Source organism: Larus michahellis, chromosome 21 (assembly GCF_964199755.1).
Source record: "Larus michahellis chromosome 21, bLarMic1.1, whole genome shotgun sequence".
In the NCBI taxonomy this organism is placed as follows: domain Eukaryota; kingdom Metazoa; phylum Chordata; class Aves; order Charadriiformes; family Laridae; genus Larus; species Larus michahellis.
In genome coordinates, this window is record NC_133916.1 from 4,983,582 (window position 1) to 5,009,896 (window position 26,315).

At 51.8% G+C, this 26,315-nt stretch overlaps 1 protein-coding gene across 46 annotated transcripts in view; it reads left to right on the plus strand.

Annotated features, from left to right (window-relative positions):
- The window catches only part of NFASC (neurofascin), a 96,228-nt gene extending 71,077 nt beyond the window's left edge, over positions 1-25,151 (plus strand). For 15 of the 46 annotated variants that reach the window (XM_074564219.1, XM_074564235.1, XM_074564226.1 and 12 more), the window contains 6 exons: positions 725-739; positions 7,521-7,745; positions 10,018-10,134; positions 12,036-12,191; positions 17,183-17,314; positions 17,913-20,276. In XM_074564219.1, coding sequence (XP_074420320.1) covers positions 725-739; positions 7,521-7,745; positions 10,018-10,134; positions 12,036-12,191; positions 17,183-17,314; positions 17,913-18,319 — 1,052 coding nt within the window. In that variant the 3' untranslated portion in view covers positions 18,320-20,276. Of the gene's footprint in view, positions 1-724; positions 740-7,504; positions 7,746-10,017; positions 10,135-12,035; positions 12,192-17,182; positions 17,315-17,912; positions 20,277-23,793 lie in introns of those variants that run through there. The other 31 variants (XM_074564256.1, XM_074564258.1, XM_074564248.1 and 28 more) reach the window with 11 other exon arrangements.
- The last annotated feature ends 1,164 nt before the right edge of the window (positions 25,152-26,315 follow it).

Consider the following 26,315-nt stretch of genomic DNA (forward strand, 5'->3'; position numbering starts at 1 on the left):
AGTTAGAGAAATATGGCAAAGTTTGACCTCAAAACACGAGAGCCAGAGGTACGACAGGACAGAGGCGAGCTCAGCTGACGACAGGCGTGTAAGTACCATTAGCAGCTCTACGTGCCCACTTTGGTGCGAAGGTGCCTGCTGTAAAGCCACGCGAAAGACGAGTTTGGAATTAAAAAAAAAATAAAAGGGCAGATGAAGAAAATGAAACCCATTAATGCATTCAGAGGTTGTTTTCGGCTTGCCCAGCCTCATTCACCTGCGAAGTCTAAATAAAATACCTCTCTGATGTTCTGCACCTCGGGCTCCAACCCACACAAGGCAGGACGCGCTCTGACGCTAGAATTACACGGGAAAAAACTAAGGCGGAATTCAGAGTGTCGAAACCGGTCCTTGCTGGGATTAGATAGAAACACCTGCTTAAGCACTTTGCCTAATCGACACCACTGGCATCTCAGCTGGGGTGTGTTTAACCGATAATCTCCATCTCCAAGGGCTGTTCCTGCCCCCTCTGCCCTGCACGAGCGGCTGGGATGCACGGGAGGGTGACGGGTTGCAGCTAAAGCACTGATCCGCTCTCTCAGTGTCTCTGGTGACTGTGTGCGAGTGGTCCCGTGTCTCTTGTTGGTGTGTTCTGGTTGTTTTATATATTCCTCTGTTTTCTCTTCCCTTCTCTCCTATGCTCTCTCCGTATTCCCCTCTCTATCCTTGGCGCTGCCCTCTGAAGCCACGCCAACCCCAGGTACCGTACCAGCCGGAGGAGGTAACAGGCATGGGGCAAGGCTCACTCTGCTTTCGGGTGTGCTGGCAATTAAGCATGCACTCCGTTAACCCTTTCAATGGGAAGGTGAAGTGTCAGGAGTCTAAATTGGCCATACGAAATGACGGCAGCAGGTAAAATGAAGCCCCGCAGGCAGCAGGGATTAGGGCAGGCTCCATGGCGGGGGGGTCTGCAAAGATGAAAATATCTCTGAGTGGGGCTTAAGAGCCTCCCAGACGCGTAATGATAGCCAGCCCCCCCCCAACACCGCAGCTGCCACAGGCTGTACAAGCTAAAATGAGAGTCAAGTGTCCCTATTGAAGAGGTTTCTTTAATCCCAGGACTGCACAAAGCCCCTCGCCCTTTTGAAACCTCAGCACCCAGGTGCCCATTGAAAGGGTTAAGGACAATGTTTGTGCCACCGCTGTGCATGTCTGCATGCGAGGCTGTTGCTGGCTTTGCCCTCCGTTGCGAATCTCTACAGCAGTGTCGAAGCAGAGAGAAAACTTTTAACCTTTGCGGGGGGGGGAGGGATGCAGCATCTCTACCTGCTTCCAAGGAAACCCAACTCCGCAGTTACCCAGCATCAACCCGGCAAAGCCCAAAGCACAACTACTGGTTGCCCAAAGGACACCCACCTCTTACGAAAGCTGCAGACATGGCTTTTCCCTTCCCCACCCCTTTGAGCCAATATTTCAGGAGCGGGGCCAGCCCCGTGGCCGAGCTCAGAAGGGGGCCAGCGGCAGTGCCGGGGGGGTGCAGCCAGGCCAACCCCCCCCCCCGCCCCCGAACGCTGCAGAAAAGCTGTTTTGGTCTGGAGCGACCGCACTCGTTTGCCCTGCACCGAGGGCTCTGTAAGAGGTCGTGCTTTGCCTTTGCGGGACACGGCCCCGGGGCTGCTGGGGCTCCCCAGGGAGGAACAGCTTCCCAGGGAAGGCTCTTCCCAAGGGACACAGGGGGAGGACCTGCTCTCTGCACCTGTAGGTTTTGCTTTCCTACCTCGTAGATGTTTCTCCTCCTTTTATTTTGTTGCAGTGATGTCTCTCTCTACCCACTATTATTTTGCAGTTCGTTTTCCTTTCTGAATAGACGCCAATCTTTTTTCTTACTATAGCTTCTCTTCCTGAAAAAAAAACCAACCAAACAACGGGGTAACAGATTGGTCTGCTTTGGGTGGTGGGAAACTGAAAACGGACGTAACCTTTTGGCTCCAAAGGAGCTCTATCCTCCGAGTCTGGGAGGGCTGTTTCGCTGCTATAGCTCGTACTTCAGCCAGGGTTTAGCTTATCCACAAGGATCTGGATTTTCTTTGTGGATCGGGATCACCTTCCAAAGCGCTTTTCTCCTTTCGGTGGATAATTCTGAACTTTGAAAACACAACATCATCTCTTTATCCTTCCAGCATCACACTGCTTTAGGCATAATTTCTTACACCACTGGACGCTAGATGAGTGAATTGCCATTTAAAGGATAATTCTAGAAGAAAAGAGCCCACTGGTCCCTTACCCCTCTATTTTTCACCTTCTGCTAGGAGAAATAGTAAAGAAAAAAGATATGCCGGCGCTGAAAGATGCCTTAAAGAGTCAGTAAGTGGAGTAGTAGGTGGTTAAGTGCTAACTCAGCCCCATCCGCAGCTCCCTCGCCGTGCCAGGCTTCGGCAGGAGAAGCCAAGGCGACACAAGCCCCGGCGAGACCCAGCACACATCTTCGTCTTGCTCTTGAGCTGGATGTCATTTCTCGTTAGGACACGGGGCGGGGGCGGGAGCTCTTACACAAGTCGAGCGGTGTTTGTCCCGAGAGGCTGTTTCTCTTCCTAACAAGTACGGGGTTGGAGTGAAATACTGTTTGACCTTTCTCGGAAGATTTATCTCCGCTCAGTGGCCTAGATTTTTGTAGATTTTATGGATTCGCAGTGAAAGTTGTCTTAAATTGCAGTAAAACGCTCTTTGCCGTGGGCTGCTGGCACTCAAAAAAAAATAAAAAGGTCTTTTTTTTTTTTTTCCAGGGGTAACCTTACATATACGGGGTCGTAGCTGTTTTGTGTGTGTGTGTGAGAAACCGGACCAGCTTGATGAAATCAAAGTGAAGTGCAGGGACTTTCCCTTAGGAAAGGCTTTACTTTTCCTAAGCCTGACTGGGACAAAGGCAGAGGTGATGCGGGAAAAGAGGGGACGTCTAAAAAGGGCTCTCGTTTATGCTAGGAATGAGGGGGGGGGGAAAAAAAAAAATCCAAACTGGATGCTGTACTACCCGTGCGTATGAAAAAACTTCATCAGGGCCCATAAAGAGTATTGGTCTTTGGCTTTAAGGAAAAAAACATTGATTTTTTCTCTGTTCCCTTCTTATCGCTCCATAATTATGAATCAGAGGAGAAAGATCCTATTGTTCGTTTCAGAAACGGAGGGCAGCAGAAACAGAGAGAACTGCTGAGCCCTCTCTTTTAGAGGCTACTCAATCGCTCCTTTCTATTCTTGAATTTCTTAGAGCTATCAGATTTGGAACACTTTATCTTTATGGTAAAGACCTTACACTTGCCTTCTGTCGCTAAAAACTGGGAGAGGGCGAGAAGAAAAAAAAAAATAAAAAAAATCTCTGAAACTGTATTTGGCTAATCATCAAAATTCATGAAAAATTAATCAAATTTCTCCAAGCCTAATTATTTTGTAGACACACCCAAGGGAAAGCTGTTACTACAGCCTAACAACACATTAAAAGCACCTTTAAATAATTAAAGAGCAGTATGGATGTGTATTGTTTCCTGTATTTCGCAAAAAAACCCCCCATGAAACTACTCCCTGAACTGCTACGCTACGCAGAGCAGGACTCGAGTGCCTCTTTAAATCTCCCCCTTTTGCTTTTAAGATTCTTTTTATGATTCTTCCTATCAGTCCGAGCCTCATAGAGGTTTTCTGTAAGGTCTGGGCTCCTTTTTACTGGCCACAGGAGCCAAGCTGCAGCCAAGAGCCCAGCCGTCCTGCTGCAAGCATCTCTCTCGTTACCGAGCCTATTAATTGCTACAGCCCGACGGCTGCACCCCCTGTCCATTATAGCAGCCCATCTCCTCCCCTCCCGGCCCCTCGGTCTCCATCACCCGAAAGGGTAATGCGTCCTGCAGATGGAACGAGCAATCTCTGCCTTGCAAAGATGGGGGGGGGGGGGGGGGAAGCGGCTATTAACGAGCTGAATGCTCGTTTAGCTGTTTCCAGGAAGATGGGCTAGGGCTACGCTGGGACCAGGAGCAGGGGAATTGCTGTTGCTGGCTTTTACGCTGGGTTTGCTGGGTGTACCGGGGCAATTTCAAACCTGCTGGAAACACTGGTTTGTGGGGTGCTGCAATTGGGAAGGTGGCAGCCCCTTCTCTGCCCCGGCTCCTGCTTTCGGGGAGCGGGGGGGGGGAATTATTTTCCCCATCACACAAATGCCAAATGCTCCCTCCTGTACCTAAACTTGAGGCAACTGTTGTCAAAGCCCCTGAGCGAACCTCGCGGTGGGAGTGCAGGAAAATAAATCCAGCTCCTCACAATAAATTAAGCAAAGCTCAGAAACGTTATACCCGATGAAATATCGCAGCCATGTTTTTAGAAGGATGTGTGTGATTTCTACATCTTTTTTCAAAACGAGCTGTTCTGGAAATGCCAGCCTGGCCCTCCATCTCCCCTGTCCACCCCTCCCACCCCCCCCTCTCTTTTTGCTGCCAGGAGCAGTGATTTGTCACCCCTTAATTAGTCCCGACGGGGTGGGCAGCGAGGGGGGACGCCGGGTGCCCTGCGCAGGCTGCTCCCCCGTGGCGGGGTGCCCTTTTCTTCGGGGGACACCAGAGCGCTCTGATCTCTGTCAAAGACCCCCCCTTTACCTCCCCCCAGCCTGAACCAGCTCTCATTAGGGGATGGATTTCAAAGCCTAGAAAATGCCCCTTATCTTCTCTCCCCGAAATCTCCCAGCTGAGCTTTTCTCCCGCGTAGGTTCATATTCAGACACAAATGAGGCTGCGGCTTTGAATCCCGGGGCAGCTCAGGGCTAAAATCCCCCCTCAGCTGTGGGAGCCCCGGCCTTCCCACCGCCCGCTCCCATCCCGCCTCTGCCCACAGACGCTCCATCCTCCCCCCTCTGAAATACCACTTTCCAGATTCACCAGGTCCCACTTTTCACCTGTTCCCAGTCCTGCCAGCATCATTTTTATCCCCGGTGTTGCCACCCCCTGCTCGATCTCACGCAGGGACCCGCTCGGGAGCGACTCCCCCCGCCCCAATCCCCGCGTTATCCTGATGCAATGTGATAGCCCTGCTCCGGGGATCACTTCCACTAGAGTGCCGGGGCAAATCCTGCCTGGCATCAGCATCATCCGGAGCCGAGCAGCACCAGCTCAGCCCGATGCTGAACCGCTTCGGTCAGTGCAGCACCCTGCAGGGTCTTGGCACAGCAGCTTCACCTGCGTGCGTACCCGCATGTAGTACAGCAAGATGATACCCTACACGAGGGACAGCGGAAGCTTTGGCTTATCCCAGATAATCTCTTCCCATCGAGGGTCTAGAGGAACATTAAACCTGAACCCCTGCTTCTGCTCGCGCCATTACGGCAGTGCTAGGTGATGCAGATAGTGCTCAAAGGTGCTGTGCGGGACAGGCACGTCCCAGGGACGGGTAACGGACCTGGGGGGTTGCACCCGGTTTCCCACCAGCTCCTGCCTTTCAGCAAGTTACTTTGTGCCTTGGTGGGTCCAGTTTTTCCTCAGAGGGGAGCCAGGGATTCACAGGGGAAATGCTGAGACCGCATTAGCTAATACCCAGTGTCTATGGCGCGGTTTGAGTGTGTACAGTGCAAACCTACCAAGGAGCTGCAGCTGAATCGGGTTAATGGTGACATTAACCTAGTGACGCTAATCTCTTAACCTTCAAAAAAAAACCTGCTCTGAATCAGCAAAGATGGACGTTAATACTTCTCAACTCAAGAAAGGCTTTGGTAACTTACAGACTCATAGAATTGTCTAGATTGGAAGGGACCTTTCAGATCATCGAGTCCAACCATCAACCCAACTCTGACAAACACCGTCGCTAACTCACAGCCCTCAGCACCACGTCTGCCCGTCTTTTAAATACCTCCAGGGATGGCAATTCCACCACTTCCCTGGGCAGCCTCTTCCAACGCTTGACAACCCTTTCAGCGTAGAATCTTTTTCCTAACATCCAACCTAAACCTCCCCTGGAGCAAATCCCTCCATCAGTAACCCCTGTTGGGGGTGGCTGGATCAGGTCAGAGAGGGCTTTGCTGCACCACAAACACCCGAGGACAAAGCCGTGCCATTTCCCACCCGGGCTGGGTCCCCTCCCTGTCACCGACCCTCCCCGCTCCCCCCCAGCCCCTGGTGCTTTCTTTGGGTGGCTGCGCTGCTGCATGGGGCTGGCTGCGATGCTGCCGCGGTGCCACCGCCGCGAGGACGCGCGGTTCCTCCGGGCACACCTTGGGGTGGGCAGGGGTTTTCGGGACGTGCCGGTAACTTGTGGTTTTTATTGCAGCCGCGGTTGGGCAGGGAGATGGGCTGAGTGACCTACTGCTCTTCTCTGCTTTTGGAGCGCTGGGGAGGGCTGAGGTTTAAGGGGTTGGTCCTCCTTGGGGATGGACTTGGTGAAAATGAAAGGCCTGGCTTGGTTCTGGGACACCTTTTAAAGTACTTTCCTAGAGCTATTCTTGTTTGTGGGTGATATTTAAAATAGCCGCTTTCATTTGCCTAACAGGGGTATTTGTAATCCCTTGATCTACAGTAAGAGTGAGTAAATACAATTTACTGCAAGCATCACAGGGTAAATCGCCGCTCATTTACTTTAGGTGGTTTAAGCAGCGTTTCGGCTGCATTTTCTGCTGGCAGGTTTTCAGGCCCAAGCCAATGCACCCCCCCTTTGGTGGCGTGTGCGTAAAGTGCACATTCACCCCTTTGCTCTGGAAACACGGCGGAGGTGAGATGTGGACGGGGGCTATTTAAAAAACAAATAGCTCAGACTTTCCCCCTGCACAGCTTGGGGTGTGCCGACCCCTTTGGCGTAATTTCAGTGTCGATTGTGAGGGGCAGTGATGGCGAAGTACCATCCATCACTCACCCACGAGCTAAAATCCACCTAAATGCGAAAGCGGCTCCATCCCCAGCCTGCAGCATCAGTCCGGAGCCGAGCGGGGAAGGAAAGAGCTGAGAAGCTGAAGTGGCAGCTCAAAAATGCTGGAGGTGTAATCCAGGGGCTGCTGAATTAATGTAATTGTGGCTTGCCTGGCCCACAAAAAAATGGGATTATTATGTTTTCTTTAGAGATAAATCCTGTTTCTTATTTCAGGGAGCCGAGGGTGCTCTCAGCGCCGGGGGGGATGATGGGGCAAGGACAGCCTGCCCTCTGCATCTCCCAAACTCTCCTCACTTTCCTCCTTCCGTGCCCTCCGGGCCATTTAAGCCCAAGGGGGGCACCGGCGGCAGAGCAAAGGCAGAGGAGAAGCAGGTCGTTCAGCCCCGGGGGAGGGATCAAACCCCGGGTGCGCAGGAGCAGCCCCCGCTCCGAGCCCCCAGCATCGCTCCCCGTCTCCCGGCCGGGCATGTGGCCGTCCCCGCATGTGGATGGGGACGGGGAAAAGCGGTTCCGCCTCGTGTTTCCCGGTGCCGTTTGCTGCCCCGCTCCCCGTTCCCCGGTCCCCCGCCGCTGTGCCATGGCTGCTCCGCATCCCCTCGCGTGCCCGCGCGCCCAGCCGTTGCCGTGTCTGAAAAACCAGTGTTTCCCTCTCCCAGCTGCAACTGGGCTGCCTCCAACTACAATCGGTCTAACCAGTACTACTACAACAACCCCAACTACCACCACCACCGACACAACTACCACAACTACCGACACAACTACCACCGACACAACTACCACCACCACCACCACAGCCGCCACCACTCTACCCGCCACCACCGTCGCAAGCGCTACGGCAGCTACGGAGAGGGCTCCGGCAGCCACCACAAAGCAGGAGTTGGGTACTGCGCTTTCCTTTTCCTCTAACCCCTCTAACCCTACTGGGACCTTCTTCCCCGCATCTTGCTCAGGGCAAGGATTAATAACGGGCGGAGGCAGAACTGAAGCCATCCCACGCTCCGGGAACGGCTTCGCGAGGAGCCCGGAGGTGGCACAGGCGGAGGAATCGAGGTGCACAAGTGGCTCCCGGCGATTTGGGGGTCCCTGTGCCACCCTCCTGGTCTCAGTCTCAGAGATAACACAGCCCTCCCCGGGGCGTCGCGATGCTGAATTAGCGTCAGTGTTTGGGAAGGAGGTGGAAGAGCCCACGAAAGCTCTCAAAAGTATTATCTTGTGTCTTACCACCATTAGAATGGGGTTCTGTTACTATTGTAGAAGATGTCGCTTCAAATTTAGCACATCAGCTGTTAGCCAAGAGACCTGTCATCATTCATACGAGTCGTTTGGTTTACGCTACCGCTCTTTGCGCTGTAGCCGAGCCGTAGCCCACAGGAGAGCTGGGGATGGGTTCAAGTCACAGCACGCGGGTGTGTGCCAGGTATTCATCGGGTCGAGCTAAACTTCCCCCGCACGCAGCTAGAACGGGGTGATCACGCTCTGTTGTGGTGGAGGCGTGTTCTCTACTCCGTGGGTTTTACTGATAAATAGGCAGAGATGTATCTCGCTGAGCCTTGTTTTTAAAAATGCTGCTATAGTCATATCTGCAGTTAATAAATAATTACAGATAGTTACATTCCGGTTATTAATAAATAAATCAGACTAGTAGCAAAAGGGAACGCAACCCAAAGAACTCCGTTGCGTAGCTGCATAGGACACACTCAAAAACACAAGTGCAAAAGCTACAGAAATCCTTGTTAACTCTTCATAAAGAGGGAAAGGAGATAATAGTAAAGAATACCCAAGCTAGCACTCATTTAGTTTAAGGAAGTCAATTAAAGCAGTTCAGACACCTTTCCTTACATTCTTGCATAACGTTAGCTCAGGATGGTTAAAAAAAACAGCAAAAACACACGCCGGGAGGAGCAGCCTCCACCCGACGCTCCGCAGTAAAATAGATTTGTGAAGCGGCAGCACGTTCCCTGCTCTGCGCCGATTTGCTTATCAAAGACGCAGAGCTCAACTGAGAAACGTGAATTTGCGTCGCAGCTCGCGGCCCCGCACACCTCCCCGGCCGGAGCAGAGGAGGGGAAGGGAAACGCGCTGCCGAAACAAAATCGGCTTAAAAACCGGTGCAAGAAATACAGCTGCAGCCTCGCCGCTCTATACGAGGTCCTAGTAACGAAGCCAGAGTGCTACCAAAGCGCAGTCGCTATTAAGTGACTACGTGGGAAAACGTTGCTAATTGAAAAAAGGCAGTGAAGTGGTGAGGCACGCACCGCCACGGAGCAGGGAGAGGAGACGGCAGGGAAAGAGGAGCTGGGAGAGGGACCGCGCGTGTCCCCAGGCGCCCTGGGGACAGGAGGGAAGAGGCTGAGCCGTAATGCGGGCGGACAGGGCGGCGGGGTGGCAGCACAGGTGGGGTTTGTGCGAGGGATTCTAGGTCACATCCCCGACCCCCCCGGCGTCAGGGCCTTGCCGTTTCCTCAGAGCGGCGTAGCTGGCCTCGTCCCAGGGACCGCGGGCATTGAGCTGTATTTCGTCAAGCCAAAACCTGAGCTACACCCTGAAGTAAACAGCCATAATAATAAAACCGAGGTGTAATTTATCTGACGTCACTTAAACGCGCACTGAACTAGTGGATTAGCTCTACTTCACTAGAAATGAAGTTCATCCGCTCTCCAAAGCAACGTCGACAATCCTTAACTTCAAAATCAGAAACGAGTGACTTCATTGCCCCACTGGCTGTCTCTAGACCCAGTAACGTGACAATATTCTCTCCCGGTCTCTCCATCCCGGTTGTGGCAGCGAGTCCCTGTGCACTCATGCACACGTCTCCCGCGTGCGTTTGGGCACGAGTGTAGCCAGGAGATTTCCCTGCTGACCGAAATCCTCAGGGATGTGCCACAGAAGTCTTCAGACTCCAAAGATAAGCCGAGTGCAGTTGGACTTAAACACCAATATGCAATGAGCTTCTGCTACCAAAGCTCCCCCAAACGTTTAAATTTAAGGATCTAGGAAGGAACAAATACATCCTTAGGCACACCTGTAGGTTAAGATCAAAGAATTATTAACTACAGGAATGATTTTGTAAGGTTTTACCAACACCAGATGCTAGATGAGGTCTCATTCGTGTATAATCCGAAATACTAACTCCTGTTCTAACCTGTCCACCAGCCACCAATGGATCGTTCATATGGGACATAAGAGCTATGGCTAATAGTAACTGGGCAAACATCACCTGGAGCCACAATTACTCTGCAGGAACTGACTTTGTGGTTAAGTATATCACCAGTAAGCATCAGATCGCGTGGGGACTCTATAGGGTGGTGATGCCATTAGAGATCCTGCCAGCTCCCACGGTTGCAGCCTGTTACTTGGTCTTAATTACGGCGTGTGGAATGACGCTCGACAGGCACGTGGAGGACGGGAGAGGAAAAGACGGGTCATGGTCATGGCTGTTTAGATGGCACCAGAGCTAATCCTGGTGATCCACAAGTCATTCCCCCTCCTTGCACCGACTGTCGTGGGATGTTTATGGAACACGGATGAGCAAGTTTGTGAACTGGTTCTTGAGCTGGGCTGTACGTGGTCACAACGTAAAGAGCCTTTTATATACATATATATGAAAGGGGACAAAGTTTTAAGGGAAAACGAATGAAACCTACATAAATTGGAGAGCAGTTTTAAATGCCTTTGAAGACAGGCTTCTTGAACCTGGAGTTGGCAGAATCATCTATGATCCCAAACCTCCTGTCATATCGGATATCGTTGTCTCTTAAAATTGTAAGGCTACGTACTTAGTCTAGAAACTCAAAGCTAGTTTTAGTACTTGTTTAGAAAAGGTGTTTACGTGTTGTTGGGGTTTTTTTTATTTATTTTTATAGATAGGCAGTGATGACTACTGCTTATCTCTGACTTTATTTCCCAGCCATTGCAGTCCTCACATCAGCTAGAATGCCAGTCTTAAATTGTCATTTAAAATAAACCGACTAGGCGTAATTATTGACAGCAAACCATTTATGACATCGCTTAAGAGATGACCTTGATTTCTCCTTGAAACAATTCCTAACGCCCAACCAGTGCCTGGTCTCACTCCGCAGCGCGGGCTGGGCTGGGCTCAGCTCTGCCCTTTTTAACTGCTTTCCGTAATTCAGGATACGCACCAACTTCCCAAGCCCTAAATGCCAAGTACCCCAACTCCCAAACCACCCGCTGCCAGCCTTGTTTTTTTTTTCCCAGCACTGGGAAGCACAAAGCGCAGATGATGCCATTCCAGAGCCCTCGTGCTGAGTCGGTGCTTGGGATGGGCCGGATACCCTCGTCGGGATCTGGTGAGAGGCAGGGAATCTCAGCCCTTCCTTCCCAAAAGGCCGTGGCTCTCCTCGCTTTCTGGTGGCAATTGAAGCTTTTGATCTCAAAGCCACGTTTCTCCTTCCCCATAGCACCGCCGGACTGGGGGTGCACACCTCCAGAGCCCCAAACCAAAGCCCCGCTTTAGGCTTTCTTAGAACTCAATGGTTTAATGCTCAGCATTAAGCTCATCAGCAGATGATTCTCGGCACAGTGCAAAGAACAGGTCGTCCCTGGATAGAGCCTGGGAGCAACCTGCCCAGGAGCATCCCCTCCTGGCGCTGACAGGCTAGAGAGACCCCTGGCGCCCCCAAAAGCAGCAGTCTGCCAGCTGGGGCGAGCGGGTCTCGCAGCACGTTTAATGCCACATCCAGCTCGTTCAAAGCCACCTTAACCTACCGGCAAACCCCGTGCACGGGTACCACTCCCAAAGCACAAGAATTGGCTTCTTTATCGAGTCCTGTAGCACCTTCACCCAGCTGAGCGGGACCAGGCAAATTCCATAGCTTTTGCAGTAAATATCCAAATATCCAGACCTGAGGCTGGGCAGATAAAGGACCTGTCAGGTTTTGAAAGCAGGGAGAGATCTGAATAGCTACCAGTATTTTTTCCAGTATGGCAAGCAGGGATGCAGCAAAACCCACACCATATTCCTGCGTCGCCGATTTTCTTCTATTCTCAGTGAGTAATAATCACGAAGCCGTTAATAGCTCCTTGACCATCAAGCTGTATTATTTCTGCTCAGCGGCCAGGGGTAGCATAATGCATTGCCTGCAGTGTCAACACGGTAATCTCTCCGCGCCTCCTGCGGCTGGGTTTGATGTGCGGTTTCTGTTTCTCAGGTAACAAGACAGAGAAATCTATCCCTGTTAAAGCTCAGACCCCTTCCTCTGTGCAGCTGGCGAATCTGACGCCGGGAATGATGTACAAGCTGTGGGTGTTCCCCATATGGTCTAGCCCCAGCGAACACTCGTACATAACCTTTACCACCAGCTCAGGTGAGACGGGCTTCAGCCCCACCGCGGGGTGCGTTTCCGAGGCATGTCACATCCATCACCGCCGCCCTCATCCGCGTGGTGGCGGGAGGTGGTTCGACCATGACTGCATGGAACAACCCTCATCCACCCCCCAACAGCCCCCTCCATCTCTGCCCTGATGAAAGAGCCGCCCCCCCAGCATCGCCGGGAGGTTGCAGGGAGGAGGAGAGCCCCAGGAGGCGATGGGGATCCCTTCGAAGGAAAGGGTCTTGAGTGAGGGTGGAGAACATGCTCATGTTCTCATGCGGCTCTGCTTGAAGCCCCACCACTCTGTGTTTGCACTTCCACATGCGCGTTGCTACTCATCGTGGTGATGGTTGCTTTGGCCCCAGAGAGCGGGGACGCATCTGGTCCCAGGTTGTGGCAGATGGTGATGGGATGCAGGTGATGGGATGCAGGTGATGGGATGCAGGTGATGGGCAGGACCGGGACAGGGAACACGGTGTTTACAGAAGACCTTGGTCAGAGTCATGTGTAGCACATGCTTAGGGCTTTCCATCCTCCAGGTATGTTTCCTCTAGCAACTTCGCATTTAATTGCACAAGCAATTTTCCAGGCTTAGCACCTGAGTGATTTTTACAGCTTTCTAATTATTGGCTTCCTACCACTGCCCACCGAATGCCAGAGAAATACCCTTATTGACTGCCGCAGGCACTGAATCGGGCTTTACGCATTTATAAAACTTCACTGTTCACATTCGATGAGTTTCAGTAAATCAAAACAGCCGTAACATCCTTTGTATTCACCCGGGGGTTTTGCCGTAGGAATCTGTGCACAACGCCTGTCAACGCGCAGGTCCAAACACTTAGCTGAAAACCCAAGGAGCGAGCACCACCGGAGCAGCCCGTGTGACAGATGTAGTAGGTAGAGGCTGTGATTTTCAAAGAACTACAATTATTTCGCTCAGATCCAGCCACGTAATGGAAAAGCTCAAGCGCTCACCAGGCGCTCTGCTGAGAAGTGCAAAAGGAAAATGCAGCTCACAGCAAGGGAGTGCTGCGGGGGGAGGGGGGGAGCACCGGCTCTCCCCACGCACCCCCCTCCGCACATCTTATTTGGTGTCCAAAAATTTGGCAAGCCGTAACGCCACCGAGTAACTCTCTGACGCGGTAAGATGATGCAGGGACAGATGGCAACTGCTGGTATTTCTGCACGTCTGCTGCTGCCCAACTCTGAGAAATAACCAGCGAGCGCTGACCTTGGCTCTGTCCTGCCTCTGCCCCGCACTGAAGGCTGATGTGCCTCCCCAAACTGCTCCATCACCTTGCGATGGGGTCGAATCCGCAGCACAGCAGCCCCTGGAATGCGCTCGGCTTGGCAGAGAGCCGCGTTTTGCAAAAGGATTTATTTTCACCGGGTTTTTTCCCCCCACGGCTCCGCCGCTGTACGTGCCGCGCGGCTGCCTCGCCTCGCCTGGGGAGTTTTCCCAGCTTCGCTTTGGCAGGACTCGGCTCGCAGACGCGCAAACTGTCTGCAGGTTTCAGGTCCCTGGGCTCCCAGCCCGTTCCTACATTGCAGAGGCCGATTCTGACCCCAGTCAATAAACGAGCTGATTTTGCAACCCAGACCCTCTCCGGCCCAGCTCCGCTGCAATGTTCCATCCCCAAGTTTGTTTCTGCTTCTGGACCCTCCCCTGACTCAGAAATCGCCACCAGCTCCACAGCCCCCACCCGTACCACGCACCGTATCTTTCTGGATAACTGTTTCCCAATCCGGACCCGTCTCTTCTCTTTTCTCACCTGCTTTTCACCCACTTTGGGATCAGGGGGGAGAAGGGCCAGCCCCCAGCACAACAGACACCAAGGGGCAGGGAATCGTTAGAAAGAGGGGGAAAAAGCGCAATATCCTTGGGCTGATTGATGCCGGCAGTCTCGGCGTATCTATTTTCTGTAATTGAGGGGTTCCTACTGATGTTGTCATCGAGACTAAAGGATGGGGCCACCTTCGTGCCTGTGATGGAGGCGGGTGGGTGACCCAAGCCCCATCGCCGCGGGATGCGCGGAGCTCTCGCCGTCCCTGCGTGGGGAAACGCTGCAGATCCATTCCTTCCCTGGCTGGATACTGCTGACACGAGTGCCCGGCCCCCGCTGACAGTCATATGCCATCAGGAATGCTTTTGACAAAAAAGCACTGTTTGGTGGGGTTGTTTTTTGGGTTTTTTGGGGGTTTTTTTGTTTGGTTTTTTTTTTTTTGCGGGTTTTGCTTTTTAATGCTTTGCAAATAGCTATACTAATAGCTTCTTCAGTTTGAGCGCAGATAAATAAGTCGCAGCCCGCCCGCACCGCCGCGGCGGGACTCTGCCCTCCGACTTGGCTTCTGGTGAACTGACAGCTCAATAACCCGCCAGAGCGCCTCCCAGTAGCGAAGGACACCTCGGGACTACAAAACATAGCTTAACGCTAAGAGCTCTTCTATATTAAAAAAATAAATAAATATCCCCAACCTATAAAAACACAGGGAAGAGGATCATGCAAGGCTGGAGCTAGCGACACTCCACATACCCAGCGATCCTCTTTACAAAGTCAGACGAGAACTTTGCTGATAGTTAGGTTTTTCTCACGGTTTTTCCGTCAGTGGAACGCAGGCAGCTCTGCTATTGGCATATAAACTACGACTGTTAGGTAACACGCTTTCTGCCACAAAATTACAATTAATTAAAAACAAAAAAAAGCCACCGCAGTTGCATTTCAAATCAATACCTGTTCGATTACACAGCTGCTTCCCACTATTTCCCCTTGACGTTGGCCTTACATTAAAGCAAATCAAAACATCCTCTCTGACAGCCATGTACTTAATCTTCTCTTTCTGAATGCTGCAATGACAGTCACTCGTTTACTCTAAATACAACATTGCTGTGACTATAATTTTGTCGTCATGTGTTGCTTTTTTGGGAAGGATGGCAATTATACCTCTACCTTGGCGACAGGCAGTGCCGCGATCCTACTGCAAGATCCCCCGGTGACTTGGTGCTCAAAACCCTCCCTCCCTGTAAAACTCAGCCCAGACCCGTGCGGTGGCACAAAACCCACCTCTTGGGCTGCTTTGGCATTTTGCACTTTGAAGACACCCCTCCTTATTTCTCCCTTAGCATCGGTTTCAGCACAAATCCCATCCCACCAGGGCGGCTAACACAATCTTTTTCCATTTCAAAGCTCTCCGGTAAAGCTTTCTTCCCCTTTCCTCTCCGAGCACTCAGCTAATTGAATCCAGTTCTCAGCTCCGCTCTGTTATAATCTCATTCTCTCCATTATAAAAAGTGCATCTTCAAGGACTACATAGCCCAGGTTGTACTAAAGGTAAATATTAGATGGGGCAGCATTAAAGGGAAGAGCAGCAAAAGGGGAGCCAAGGCACCATTAGGCATCTGCTTCCAGCCAGCTTCCCCAGGAGCTCGGGGATGCTCAAAAAACACAGCGCATTCAGGGTCCAGCAGAATTTCTTTAGCAAATGGTGCTCTTTCTTGTCGTTCTCCTCTTTTATCTGAATTTCCTTGTCACGGTTTGGCTGCAATTACCTCCTGACACCGTGGCGCAGATTTCTAAGGAAAGTACCTTTTCTCTTGGGTTCAATGTTGATGGAATAAGTGGGCGCTTACAGTCCTAAAATGGTGTGGGTTAGGGAAGTTCGCCAGTTCAACCCATTTTTTAAAGTTGTTGTCTCTCTTGCAAGAGCCTTTCCTTCAGAATACATGAACGGAGGGCTGTCTTTTATGCTTTCTTTGTCAGCACCATCTTGGTTTTTGTCACCCGGGCACCACAAAGGGATGCTCACCGCGCCGTCCTGCCCGTTTCAGGCAAACCCCCGCTAAATCCCCATTCAATCCCATTCAGCTCAGACCTCCCGCGCTCCTGCCAGGAATACCTATCTCTGTTTGCACTGCAGTCTGGTTAAATTTAGCCCCCCTGCTGCGCTGAAGGTTATTTTCTCCTCTGCTCTGTCTTGCTGAATACGAAGTGCATGTCAATGAGAGCCAGAAAATGGCAGCGTGTTGCTATTTATAGGACGCAGATTTGTCTGTCTGACCGTGTACAGGAGCCGCAAACAAGAAGTCAGAGTACGTGAGGGAGGACACGGCAGTTATGAGCCGGAGCGTTGTTTGGGGGAAAAAAAGACACCTCCTTGCTTGGGATTAATTTATTAATATTCAATAGCCTTGTGTGGGTGCTGGAAGCAGTGGTATAAAGAGCTTGCCCCAGGAGAAAAGACTTCCCAGTGCTATCAGACCACCTTCAACTGCCTGGGACCCAGCTGTCATTCCTCAAAGAGCTCTTCCCGCCTCTGCGTCCCCTCTCGTGCCTTGGCCAAGTCTTGGTGGGCATCCACCAGCCCCCTCTCAGCCCTGGAGCCCCCCCAGGGCCACCCAAAGGCAGCAGGACGCCGGCGGTGGTGGCAGCAGGCAACTGCCCGTCGCCTCTGCGGCTCGGACAGGGCTGCCCCGCGGGATTCGGGTTTCTCCCAGCTTGAAGCCGCTCATGAGCCCTTCAGGGCTCCGCAGCCCTCTGGATCCAGTGATGCTGCTCAGCCTCACTGGACGCCGGGGACTGGATCCGCTTGGGCACGTTTCTTTCAGACCTTCTCGCTTCCAGGGCGGTTTTCAGACACAGCAAGTGAAAGATCAAATCTGTTACCCAGCTTCTTTTTGCCATTATTTGCAATGCGCCTTTCTCACCGGTCTGTGCTAGGTTTGACTTTGTGTTGTGACCCTGCGCTGTTTGTAGCTCCTGCTAAAACGTTGAGTTGACCCACCGCCACGAAAGAAAAGAGAAAAAAAAGCCACAGACGCCTGTGCTACAGTCTCAGATAACCTGGTCAATACGCACCCAGACACACAAACACAGCGCTAGAGATAATTTCTAAACCCATGGACTGTGTCTTACTATTCGTCTTTTTCCCCCCTCTGCGGTTCTGGTCTAGTCCCTTACGGCTGCTTTTTCTTTCAATTTTCCTCCCAGCTTATACCAAGAATCACGTGGACATCGCGACGCAGGGCTGGTTCATCGGGCTGATGTGTGCCATAGCTCTCCTGGTTCTCATCCTCCTGATAGTCTGCTTCATTAAGAGGAGCCGAGGCGGGAAATATCCAGGTAAGAGCCTTGCGCGGCAATCGTGTGCGCTCATGGTTTAAACATCTCCAGGCTTCCGGGCGCTAATCAAATTGTATTGCTCTCAGATAGATGCTTGTGATTACAAGGGCTCTTCTTTCTCCGTAGCGGGAACACTATTATTAGTGGGCAGCATTTCAGCTAATTAAAGGTCAGGTAAGGGCTCTGCGCTGCGCAGGCTTTAGGCTGCGGAGCTGGACACTCCTGCGATGCACGACCCAACCTCTACTCTGCAAATTTGCTTGTCCTCGTCTAGGAAAAAAGATCTTTTCAGGCAAAAATCTCATTAAAAAGTTTTGCAAGGCAAATGGCAGGCTTCAGAAAATATACCGATTAATACGTCCTCTCCCGCTACCTGGAGCGCCCGTGCCCTGCTGCCACCACAGCAGCACCTTGCAAGCCCTTTGCGAGCCCTCTGCGAGCCCTCCCAGGTGCGGGTTTTTTACCGAGTCAATGAAGAGCTGTACTTCAACCCCGCAGGGATTTCACAAAGGCAGCCAAAACGCCGTCACTGCCTCGTAAAGCGTTTACCTTCTGTACTGCTCTCTAACGCCAATGTCGGGGATGTGCTTGCTTACAGTACGAGACAATAAAGACGAGCATCTCAATCCCGAAGACAAGAACGTAGAAGACGGCTCGTTCGACTACAGGTACGCTCCCGTTGGCATGTCCACCCCCGCCACCACGTCCCCCCCATCCGCCCCGCTCCCAGCCATCACGGACCTCACCGCGCTTCCCCTCCACATAACCGCAGCACCGCGGTGCCACGCAGCCTCCTCGATTACCCCTCCCACCTTCCTCCTCCTGCCTCCTGCCCTCGGCAAGTCCTCTACCGAAGGAAACGCTCCCTGGAAGAGTAACAGGGCTGCGAGGATGCTGCCAAGGTCTCCTCCTTTCCCTGTCTCGGCCTGGAAGGATCAGTCCAGGCGGAGAGCCGGGGCTCTGGCATCAGCTACCCAGGACACAGCTGCAGGCCAACCCCGATGACACCCATAACGCATACAAAAGAAAAAGAAAAAAATAAGTTAAACTGGAGCAGCCTGGGGATATTTCAGGTCAGCCTCTCTCTCCTACCCATAAGAGAGCATCCAGGGGAGAAACGCCCGAAGTCCTGTTTGGGTCAGCGCTGGGAGCGTGCAAGAGGACCGGTTTGGGGGTCAGCCTGCATCCCAGTGCGGGCTTTCCTGCAAGGTCCCCAGGCAAACCCCCCAGAAACGCCCTGGGGGCTGCAGCGCAGCCCAGCCGCGGCTCTGCTAAAACCGCTCCGATTCCCCCCCTCAACCTCCGCTCAGCTGCTTTCACACAAAATGGCATCCTTGGAGGAGCAGCAGCGCCCGTTTTTACTCCAGGAAAACTCCCAGGAAAACTCCCAGAAAGGGGCAAGTGCTCTGCCGAGCCCGCTGTCGCGCAGCGCAGCATCCACAGCTCCGCTGCTGTGCCGGGTTGCCCCCAAGGAGCAGGAGCAGGTAAGGACGTCAGGTCTCATCGGATTGCCCACACTTGACAGATGACAGGGATGCATTACAGCGCCTACAGTGGGCTTTGCTTTTCTTTAAAGAATTAAAATGCACCTTTCCATCCGAGCTGGATCCAAAGCCCAATTAGGCTAGCAGGAATTTTTCTCCTGACTTCAAAACAGGGGTTAATTAAACCCTACGTCATTACCGATACTCCTAGCATCGCAAATTGAGGTAGCAAAGATAGAAAAAAATGTATTTACGATTCAGTAAGGGATGTAACAAGACACGTGTTCCGCCTTTTAGACTTTAGAGGAAGCAAAATGAATATATCTGCCTGCACACAATACCTAAATGGAAGTAGAACAACTGCAGCCCTCAATACGATCACATTTATATTGCTAGTAGCGCAGTAACTCTATTTCAGTAGCGACTCTTTTTCTCCAAAGGATGTCGTAAACCCAAAGCTCCCCAGTCTTTCCATAGCATGATACAGAGTGTAAATACACCCCAGCAGGAACCAGAATAAGCAGCATGTTGTAGGAAAAGCTCTTTATTCCCTAAACAACACCCAGGGGCAACACCTCCCTCACCTCCCTGCGAGATTTGGGTATCACCTCTAGTGGTGGCAAGCCACACCGGGGCAATTACGTTAAATCCATATATAAATCACAGTCTGAGGATGTTCCGTCCAGATTCCTGGCCGGGACACAGAGAACAGCAGAGAAGAAATTAGCTCAGCCTGGTCCTGTTGCAGACTTTGCCCCAGATCAAACATCTCTTCCCAGGCATGATTTCACAAGCGCAGGCAGAGCCCCTTGTACAGATACGAGCCATTACTGCACGCTACGCAGCCAGTGTCCACACTTCGACCAAAATGGGTCCCCTTAATGCTCTGAGCCACGATAGGGATCCTCTTGGTTCCCCAATTTGTGGGATGGTGTAAATACCATGTGGCAAACCCGAAACATCTCATCACCTACCCACACACCACCCCACGGGCTCAGCTCCATCGCCTGGATCTCAGACAAGGTCTCCACAGCCGAGCTTCTGGCAGTACGCACCGATTTCAGAGATCTGCTTCTCAAGAGTCCGTCGAGGCGGTTGCAGTCAGGACCTCCTCACCCCCATCGCTCCTAAGGCAATTCCATCGCCAGGGACCACTTGCCTTGCACAGAAGGAAAAGCAAGCTCTTGGCATGGCCGGCAGCATTGCGACAGTCAGCGATGCTGCATTTGCTGCCCAAGCACCATCCAAGGGGCATTTCCTTCCAGGCAATGGGAAGGAATGGGGGAAATCCTTCATCCTACGACACAGCAGCTTCTGCTTAGCTGAAGCTCAAACTTTTATCGACAGCCCCTGTCCCAAAAGTTTGCAAGCTAAAGGCCAAAATAAGTAGACAGACAACCACCAAGCTCCAAGATGCTCCTGCATTTTCAATCACACTGTCCCATGGACTAGATGGAGAAAAAAAACTACACCCAACCAAACAAGAACAACAATCAAAAAAACCCAAAAAACCCATAAACTTTGCCCCCTCCTTCTCAGGAACAACAGGAACAACAGGTTTCCTGGGAGAAGTAATAGGAGGCTTCCCTCAAGGAGGCAGAAAGGAAGGTGAACCTGGAGGATTGATATGAAACGCTGTTGGCTGATTAAGATTCAAAATGATTGCAATGTTAGGCTCGAGGAGGGTAGCAATTAGTATTTCAAGCAAGGACAGGAATTGAGCTGACGTGAGTTCTTCATTGGTTTCCCTCCCCACCTCCACATAGCATGTCTGATATGCTCTCATCATATCTCACGTCCTTAATGCCCCGTGCATGCAACTTTCAAATCTCTGCAGCCTATAATTAAGAGATACTGTCACATCTTTCTGTTCCACTAACAGAATAATGGTTTTCCTGAGCAGAGGCTAAGCTGAGAAGCTTATTTTCAAAGCAGGAGACCATTATCCTTGGACAATGTTCTGTGCCAGTGACTGTGCCTCATTATACCAAATGTTTAAGCTGCACGTGGGGGAGTCGGCTGGAAACCCTGGCCACTGGGAAGGGAAAGTTGAGTGGTTTTAGCTTCTGGGCTCCAGTTCAGATTCAGTGGCACAGGTTACACGCCGCAGGCAGCGCCAGCTTGCCCCGCATGGACCATCTCGGCAGACATCGAGACAGGAGGACACAGAGCCGTCCTCTGAGGGTAGCGAGGGGAGGAGAGCCCTGGCAAAGCAGCCTGGGGCGGTGTAGCCTTCTCAATAGATAACACGATGCTGCTGCATGACTAAATCGTGGGAACCCAGCAGAAGGCTGGAGGGGAGACCGAGCGTCCCGTTCACTTGGCCCTCGTCCCGCTGCCTGTTGGTCCCCAGCAGCGACCGCTGTTCCCTACAGCCGCTCGCCAACGGGCTTCAACCACCAGCCCTTTTCTGACCAGCCCGAGGGCAAACAGCTTCCCACCATCCGCTGCTGCTCCGCACCCGCTTCCTCAGGGAAGCCAATGAGGCTCATCCAGCTCCGAACAATTATACTGGCTCCATTTGGTATAACGAGGCAATTAGCTCCATGAGGAATGCAGACGTTTCCTTTTTGGTTTTTAGCACTGCCCCTGTAAATGCAGACCTCATCATACCTCTCTCTGATCAGGCTCTTTCTGCTTCTCTCTGTTTTATTCCCATTCTTTCTTCTCCTTTTCACCTGGTCTATCCACATGGACCATGAAGGTCTCTTGAAAGGTAGGACCACGTGCTGCCAGAAGTCCGGCACATTTAGCTTTTTTTATTTTCCTTCCTTCTAGCTATTTATTTCTTTATAGCCGAAACTATACCTTCCCCTCCCTATTCCCGTGTACCCGCCTCCACCTAACACATTAAACAAGATCCCTCTAACTGCTGCTGGCATCGGGGGTACCCCCCATGTCCAGCCAGTTGCATCTCGCTTGGAAAGGCTCTGTGGGCTGGGGGCACCCCCCGAGCGCCAGCCAGGCCCCCCCGGCCCCACAGCCCAGCGGCTGAGCCCCCCCGGTGCCGCGGGACCTGGCCGAAGGTTGGGCCTGGGGACGATGCCCTCGGTGCCTTCAGCGCCTTGCTGCCGGTCACCCAGGGGATGGTGGCAAGAGACAGGAGTCAAAAAAAACCAAACACGCTAGTTGCTAAACAATCTGCCCACTCTCCGTCCTGAAAATCCTCCCCCCTTCTTTCTCCATGATTTATGCAACTCAAGACAAACGTTTCCCAAATGGTTTTCATCTGGGCGCTCTGGTTCTCTAATGCACACATCAGCAAGCCCCACAGAAATCCATTTTAACAGGGTTATAGCGCATCAAGACGCTGATGAATATCTGCTTCGCCCTCCTAATGCACTAACAGGATAAATAGTACCGGAGAGAGGTAAAACCAGGGGGCAGGTTCGGGAAACGCTTTGCCGGGGAGTTTGCTGCTGCAAACCCCCCCCATTAGGGAAAATCTGGCTTTAACCGAACCCCAGATGCGGAAAGGATATTGCAAATAAAGGGATCTGGGTTTTGCCACTCTCTACTTGGCATTTATTGGGCTTTCTAACTGGCGGTCCTGCTTGCAGACTGAATTCTCTTCCTCCTCCCCCCACCCCAGAACGAAGCTGCTTTCAGAGCTAACAAGTTATTTTTTATTGTGATGCCAAGTTAACACAAGGCCTCCAATATCGGTTTTGTATTATTGCTTACTTCACAAAGTGCTGATACAAGGAAATATGTTAAAAAGCTGCGTGTTGTACTGTGGGATACCAAATTCCTCTCCCACTGGAGAGGGCGATGCCATTAATTAAACGGCATGAGAGAGAGTTAATGCCTTCCCCAGCTGAAGAGCATTTTGCCTCCTGGCCCAAGCAAAGTGTTTCTCACTTTCTGTGAGAAAATACCTTTGTGTGGGCATCGACTACCAAGAGCTGCCATCAGAGCCCAGCGCTTTTACCAATTTTAAGAAAAATAGAGAACAGAGCCAAGTGCCACGCTGGGGAGCGAGCCTGAGGAGTCCCGAGCTAAAACAATAATAAAAAGACAGGAACGGAGGTGGGAGGAAAGAAAAAATATGTTTAAGGTACCTATGCGATATCTTTAGGAATGTTATACAATGTGCATGCCGGACATAAGATCAAACGTGAACCGAGGACTAGCCAATATGAACATTAATTTTTACGTATAGCAAGCCACTCGTCCTCCACACAATGTTATCTGTATTTATGAGATACCAGCCCTTGCCCTCCAGAGAGAAAACAGCTTTTCCCTGGTTTGTTTTTGGTTTTTTTTTTTTGTTAAAAGCGTGGGTTTTTTTAAAGGGTTGCTTTTTGTCCTGTGGGTCAGACTATTTATTTTTCAGTGACCTGGCTTAATCTTGCTAGTGAAAGCGAGAAAAGGATAAAGAATCGAGCAAACAAGCTTAGATGCTCAGAAATAAGCTTGGAAAGGTAAATTCCCAGGAGTTTTGGAAGCTGCACAGAACTTGGCATCCTACACATGCCCCCTCGCAGTGCTTTGAGAGCGCTCCCCATTGCGTGTATCTAAACACCCGAGCGGGGTTTTGCAAGGAAACCTGGAAACAAGCCTCAGGTTACACCAAGGGTGGCCAAAATGCTAAGAGAAAGAAAGAATATTAAGCAATGACAAGGAAAGGATATTTATAACGTACATCCAGTTGGACGGATCTAAGCATCCTATGTAATATAGGGTTAAAAAATAAAAATAAAAAAGGCTTTCTAAAAAGAAAAAAGCATGAAGGTTGGGCTCGCAGAAATACCAACCACAGCAGCGATCGCACGGGCAGCTGTGGGTCTCCTACGCGGAGACTTGTCTCCCCACCTTCACCTCCGTGGGCAGACACACCATGACTTGCTGCCGGCCGTCAGAGCACCCTGTATTTGTGGTCTCTGGTCCGTATATTTGCACACTGGATTTATTTTTTGAATATCCAGACCTTGGGTGAAGGTTGTAAGCCCCGTTCTCAACCCTTCCTGTGTCTGTCTGTCTTCTGCTACCCAGCGATGAAGACAACAAACCCCTGCCAAACAGCCAGACCTCCTTGGACGGCACGATAAAGCAGCAGGAGAGTGACGATAGCTTGGTGGACTATGGAGAGGGGGGAGAAGGGCAGTTTAATGAGGACGGCTCCTTTATCGGCCAGTACACGGTGAAGAAGGACAAAGAGGAGACCGAAGGCAACGAGAGCTCGGAAGCCACCTCCCCAGTCAATGCTATCTACTCCTTGGCATAGCGCAGTGCACTGAGACCACAACCGGCCCGAGGTGTCTGTAGTGGATGGGGGTTAAACAACAGCCCCCGCCGCCACTACCTCCAACAGAAACGTGCGAATGAAAAACCAACCAACGATGACACACACACAAAAAAAAAAAAAAAAAAAAAAGAAAAAGCAACAAAAAAAAAAAAAAAGGGAAAAAAAATCCAAGCAAACAGGCAGACCGGGTGGCTGCCAACACCATCTCCTCCTTAGCAAACAAGCGAACGGCAAGGACTCGCGGGGCGCAGATGGGTTGTAGCTGTAGCTGAACTCTGGGCTGAGCCAGAGGGGCTGGAGCAGGAGCGGGATGCTCGGGATGCACCCCCAGCTCCGGGGCTGGCCCCGGCGCCCAGAGCCAGCCCGGGGGGACCACCGCGGGCTCAGCCGCCCAGGCTCCCCGAGGCCCTTTTTGTTCTTTTGGGAGGCAGGTCAAAAATTCTTCTTTTTAATCTTTACAGGAAGGTTCCAGATAAGAGGGGGAGGGGAAAAAAAAAAGAGAGAGTTTTGGGAAGCAAAGAGGGGTGAGCGGGGCCTGGGCAGAGTAGCAAGAGCAACGTAAGTGCATGAAAGGAGGAAAGTGGTGGATCTTTGGGTAATGACACAACAGCACCGTATTACCGAGATGTCCATCCTCACAGCAGCATCCCGGCCATAGCCTCTCCCAAACCAGGCAACCTCCTTCCCGGGAGATCAAGCAGCACCTCTGCAGGGAAGAGCAGGTCCCACCACTTCCCTCAGCACCGTAACTCGCATCAGTGCTGAGGCTCCATGGTCCATCCCCACTGTGAAGCCCATGGAGGGGGTCACCGGAGCATCCTCAGAGGACAAGAGGCTGCAGAAGAGCTTGTGGGATTTGTGGAAGGACAGTCAGGTACCGCTCGCCCTCCCAGCCCAGGACAACAGCATCGCTTGCCTGGGTCACTGCAGGCAAACCATTTTGGCTTAGTATTTGCTTTGTAAGAATCTGGGGGGAAACCACCCCCAGACCCCACACCTGCTTTCTTTTAAAGGCAACTCCATAAATCTTATGTAGCAAAGAGGGAGTGGAAGCAGGACCAGTATTAACGTAGGATGAGGGGACCAGAAATCACTTATTTTTTACAAAAAAAAAAAAAAAAAAAAATCAGAGCGACCCAGTTGTGACGAGAAGCACCCGCTGGGATCGGGGGGAGGATCACCTGCACCACAGCTCGAACGGTCCAGGGACACGCGTCCCTCAGGGGACACACAGCGGGAGGGCAGGACCCGAGGTCCACATCTCCCCCAGGCACCGGAGATGTGCCAGATCGACAGTGTTTTCCACTAAACTCCCCTCCTCATTTCTGACAGTGGCCTTTCCCCCCTCCATCAATCAGCCTGAGCGAGACCCTTCCGCACCGGGGACTCCCCTCCGCTCTCTTATTTACATATCAAGACAACACGCGATTTAAGTTAACCCGTTAACGCACTGTAACAACGCGTCTTGGATAGGAGTGCTCCTTCACATGCCTTACACAGCTTCGAACTTCCCATGAAGTTTAATAAACTGATACTATTCCCCCCCCACCGCTTCCGCACCCCTAACGCGACGGTCTTTGATCCGCCAGACTAGTAGGAGTAGGATGCCTGGGCAGCTCTCCCAGCTGAGACAGCATGGATCATCGTAGAAGGTAGAATTTTTATAATAGACAGTCCTTAGTGGCCAACGCCATGTGTATTCTCCCACTTCCTGCACTTTTGAAACCAAAGGTACCTTCGCTGAGAGAGATTGGATTTCTTCGGACCGTTTCCCAGACGGCCAACGACGTTAGGATGGATTTTTCTTTCATTTCTTTTTCTAAAGGAGGATGACGTTGTTCAGCATAATGGATTAAATGCAATAGGATTAATGCAATTATTCTTTGAGCTTTCAAGCTGGTTTGCTACGAAGACGTATCGCTAACAAGAATACTTCTACTAATATGGATTGTTGAGATGGACTTTGCCACACTCTTTAAGCTGCTAACGGCACAACTATCCTGCGCTTCGGGGAAGAGCCCGGACCCGGTCAGCACCCGCGGGGCACCTACTGCTGGATCACACAGAGAAAAGAGGAGAGCGCTGGATGCAAAGCACACAGCACAGGAGTTCCGGGCACCATATGAGCCAAGGAGGGTGTAAGGCTGGTGCCACCAGGCAGAGGAACCCCCTAGAGCTGGGGGCGCTCCTGCCACCCCAGGGCAGCGCAGGGATGTCCCCGCTCCTGCCCACCTGCTGGGATCTGCCATCCATGTCATCTCGCAGGGTG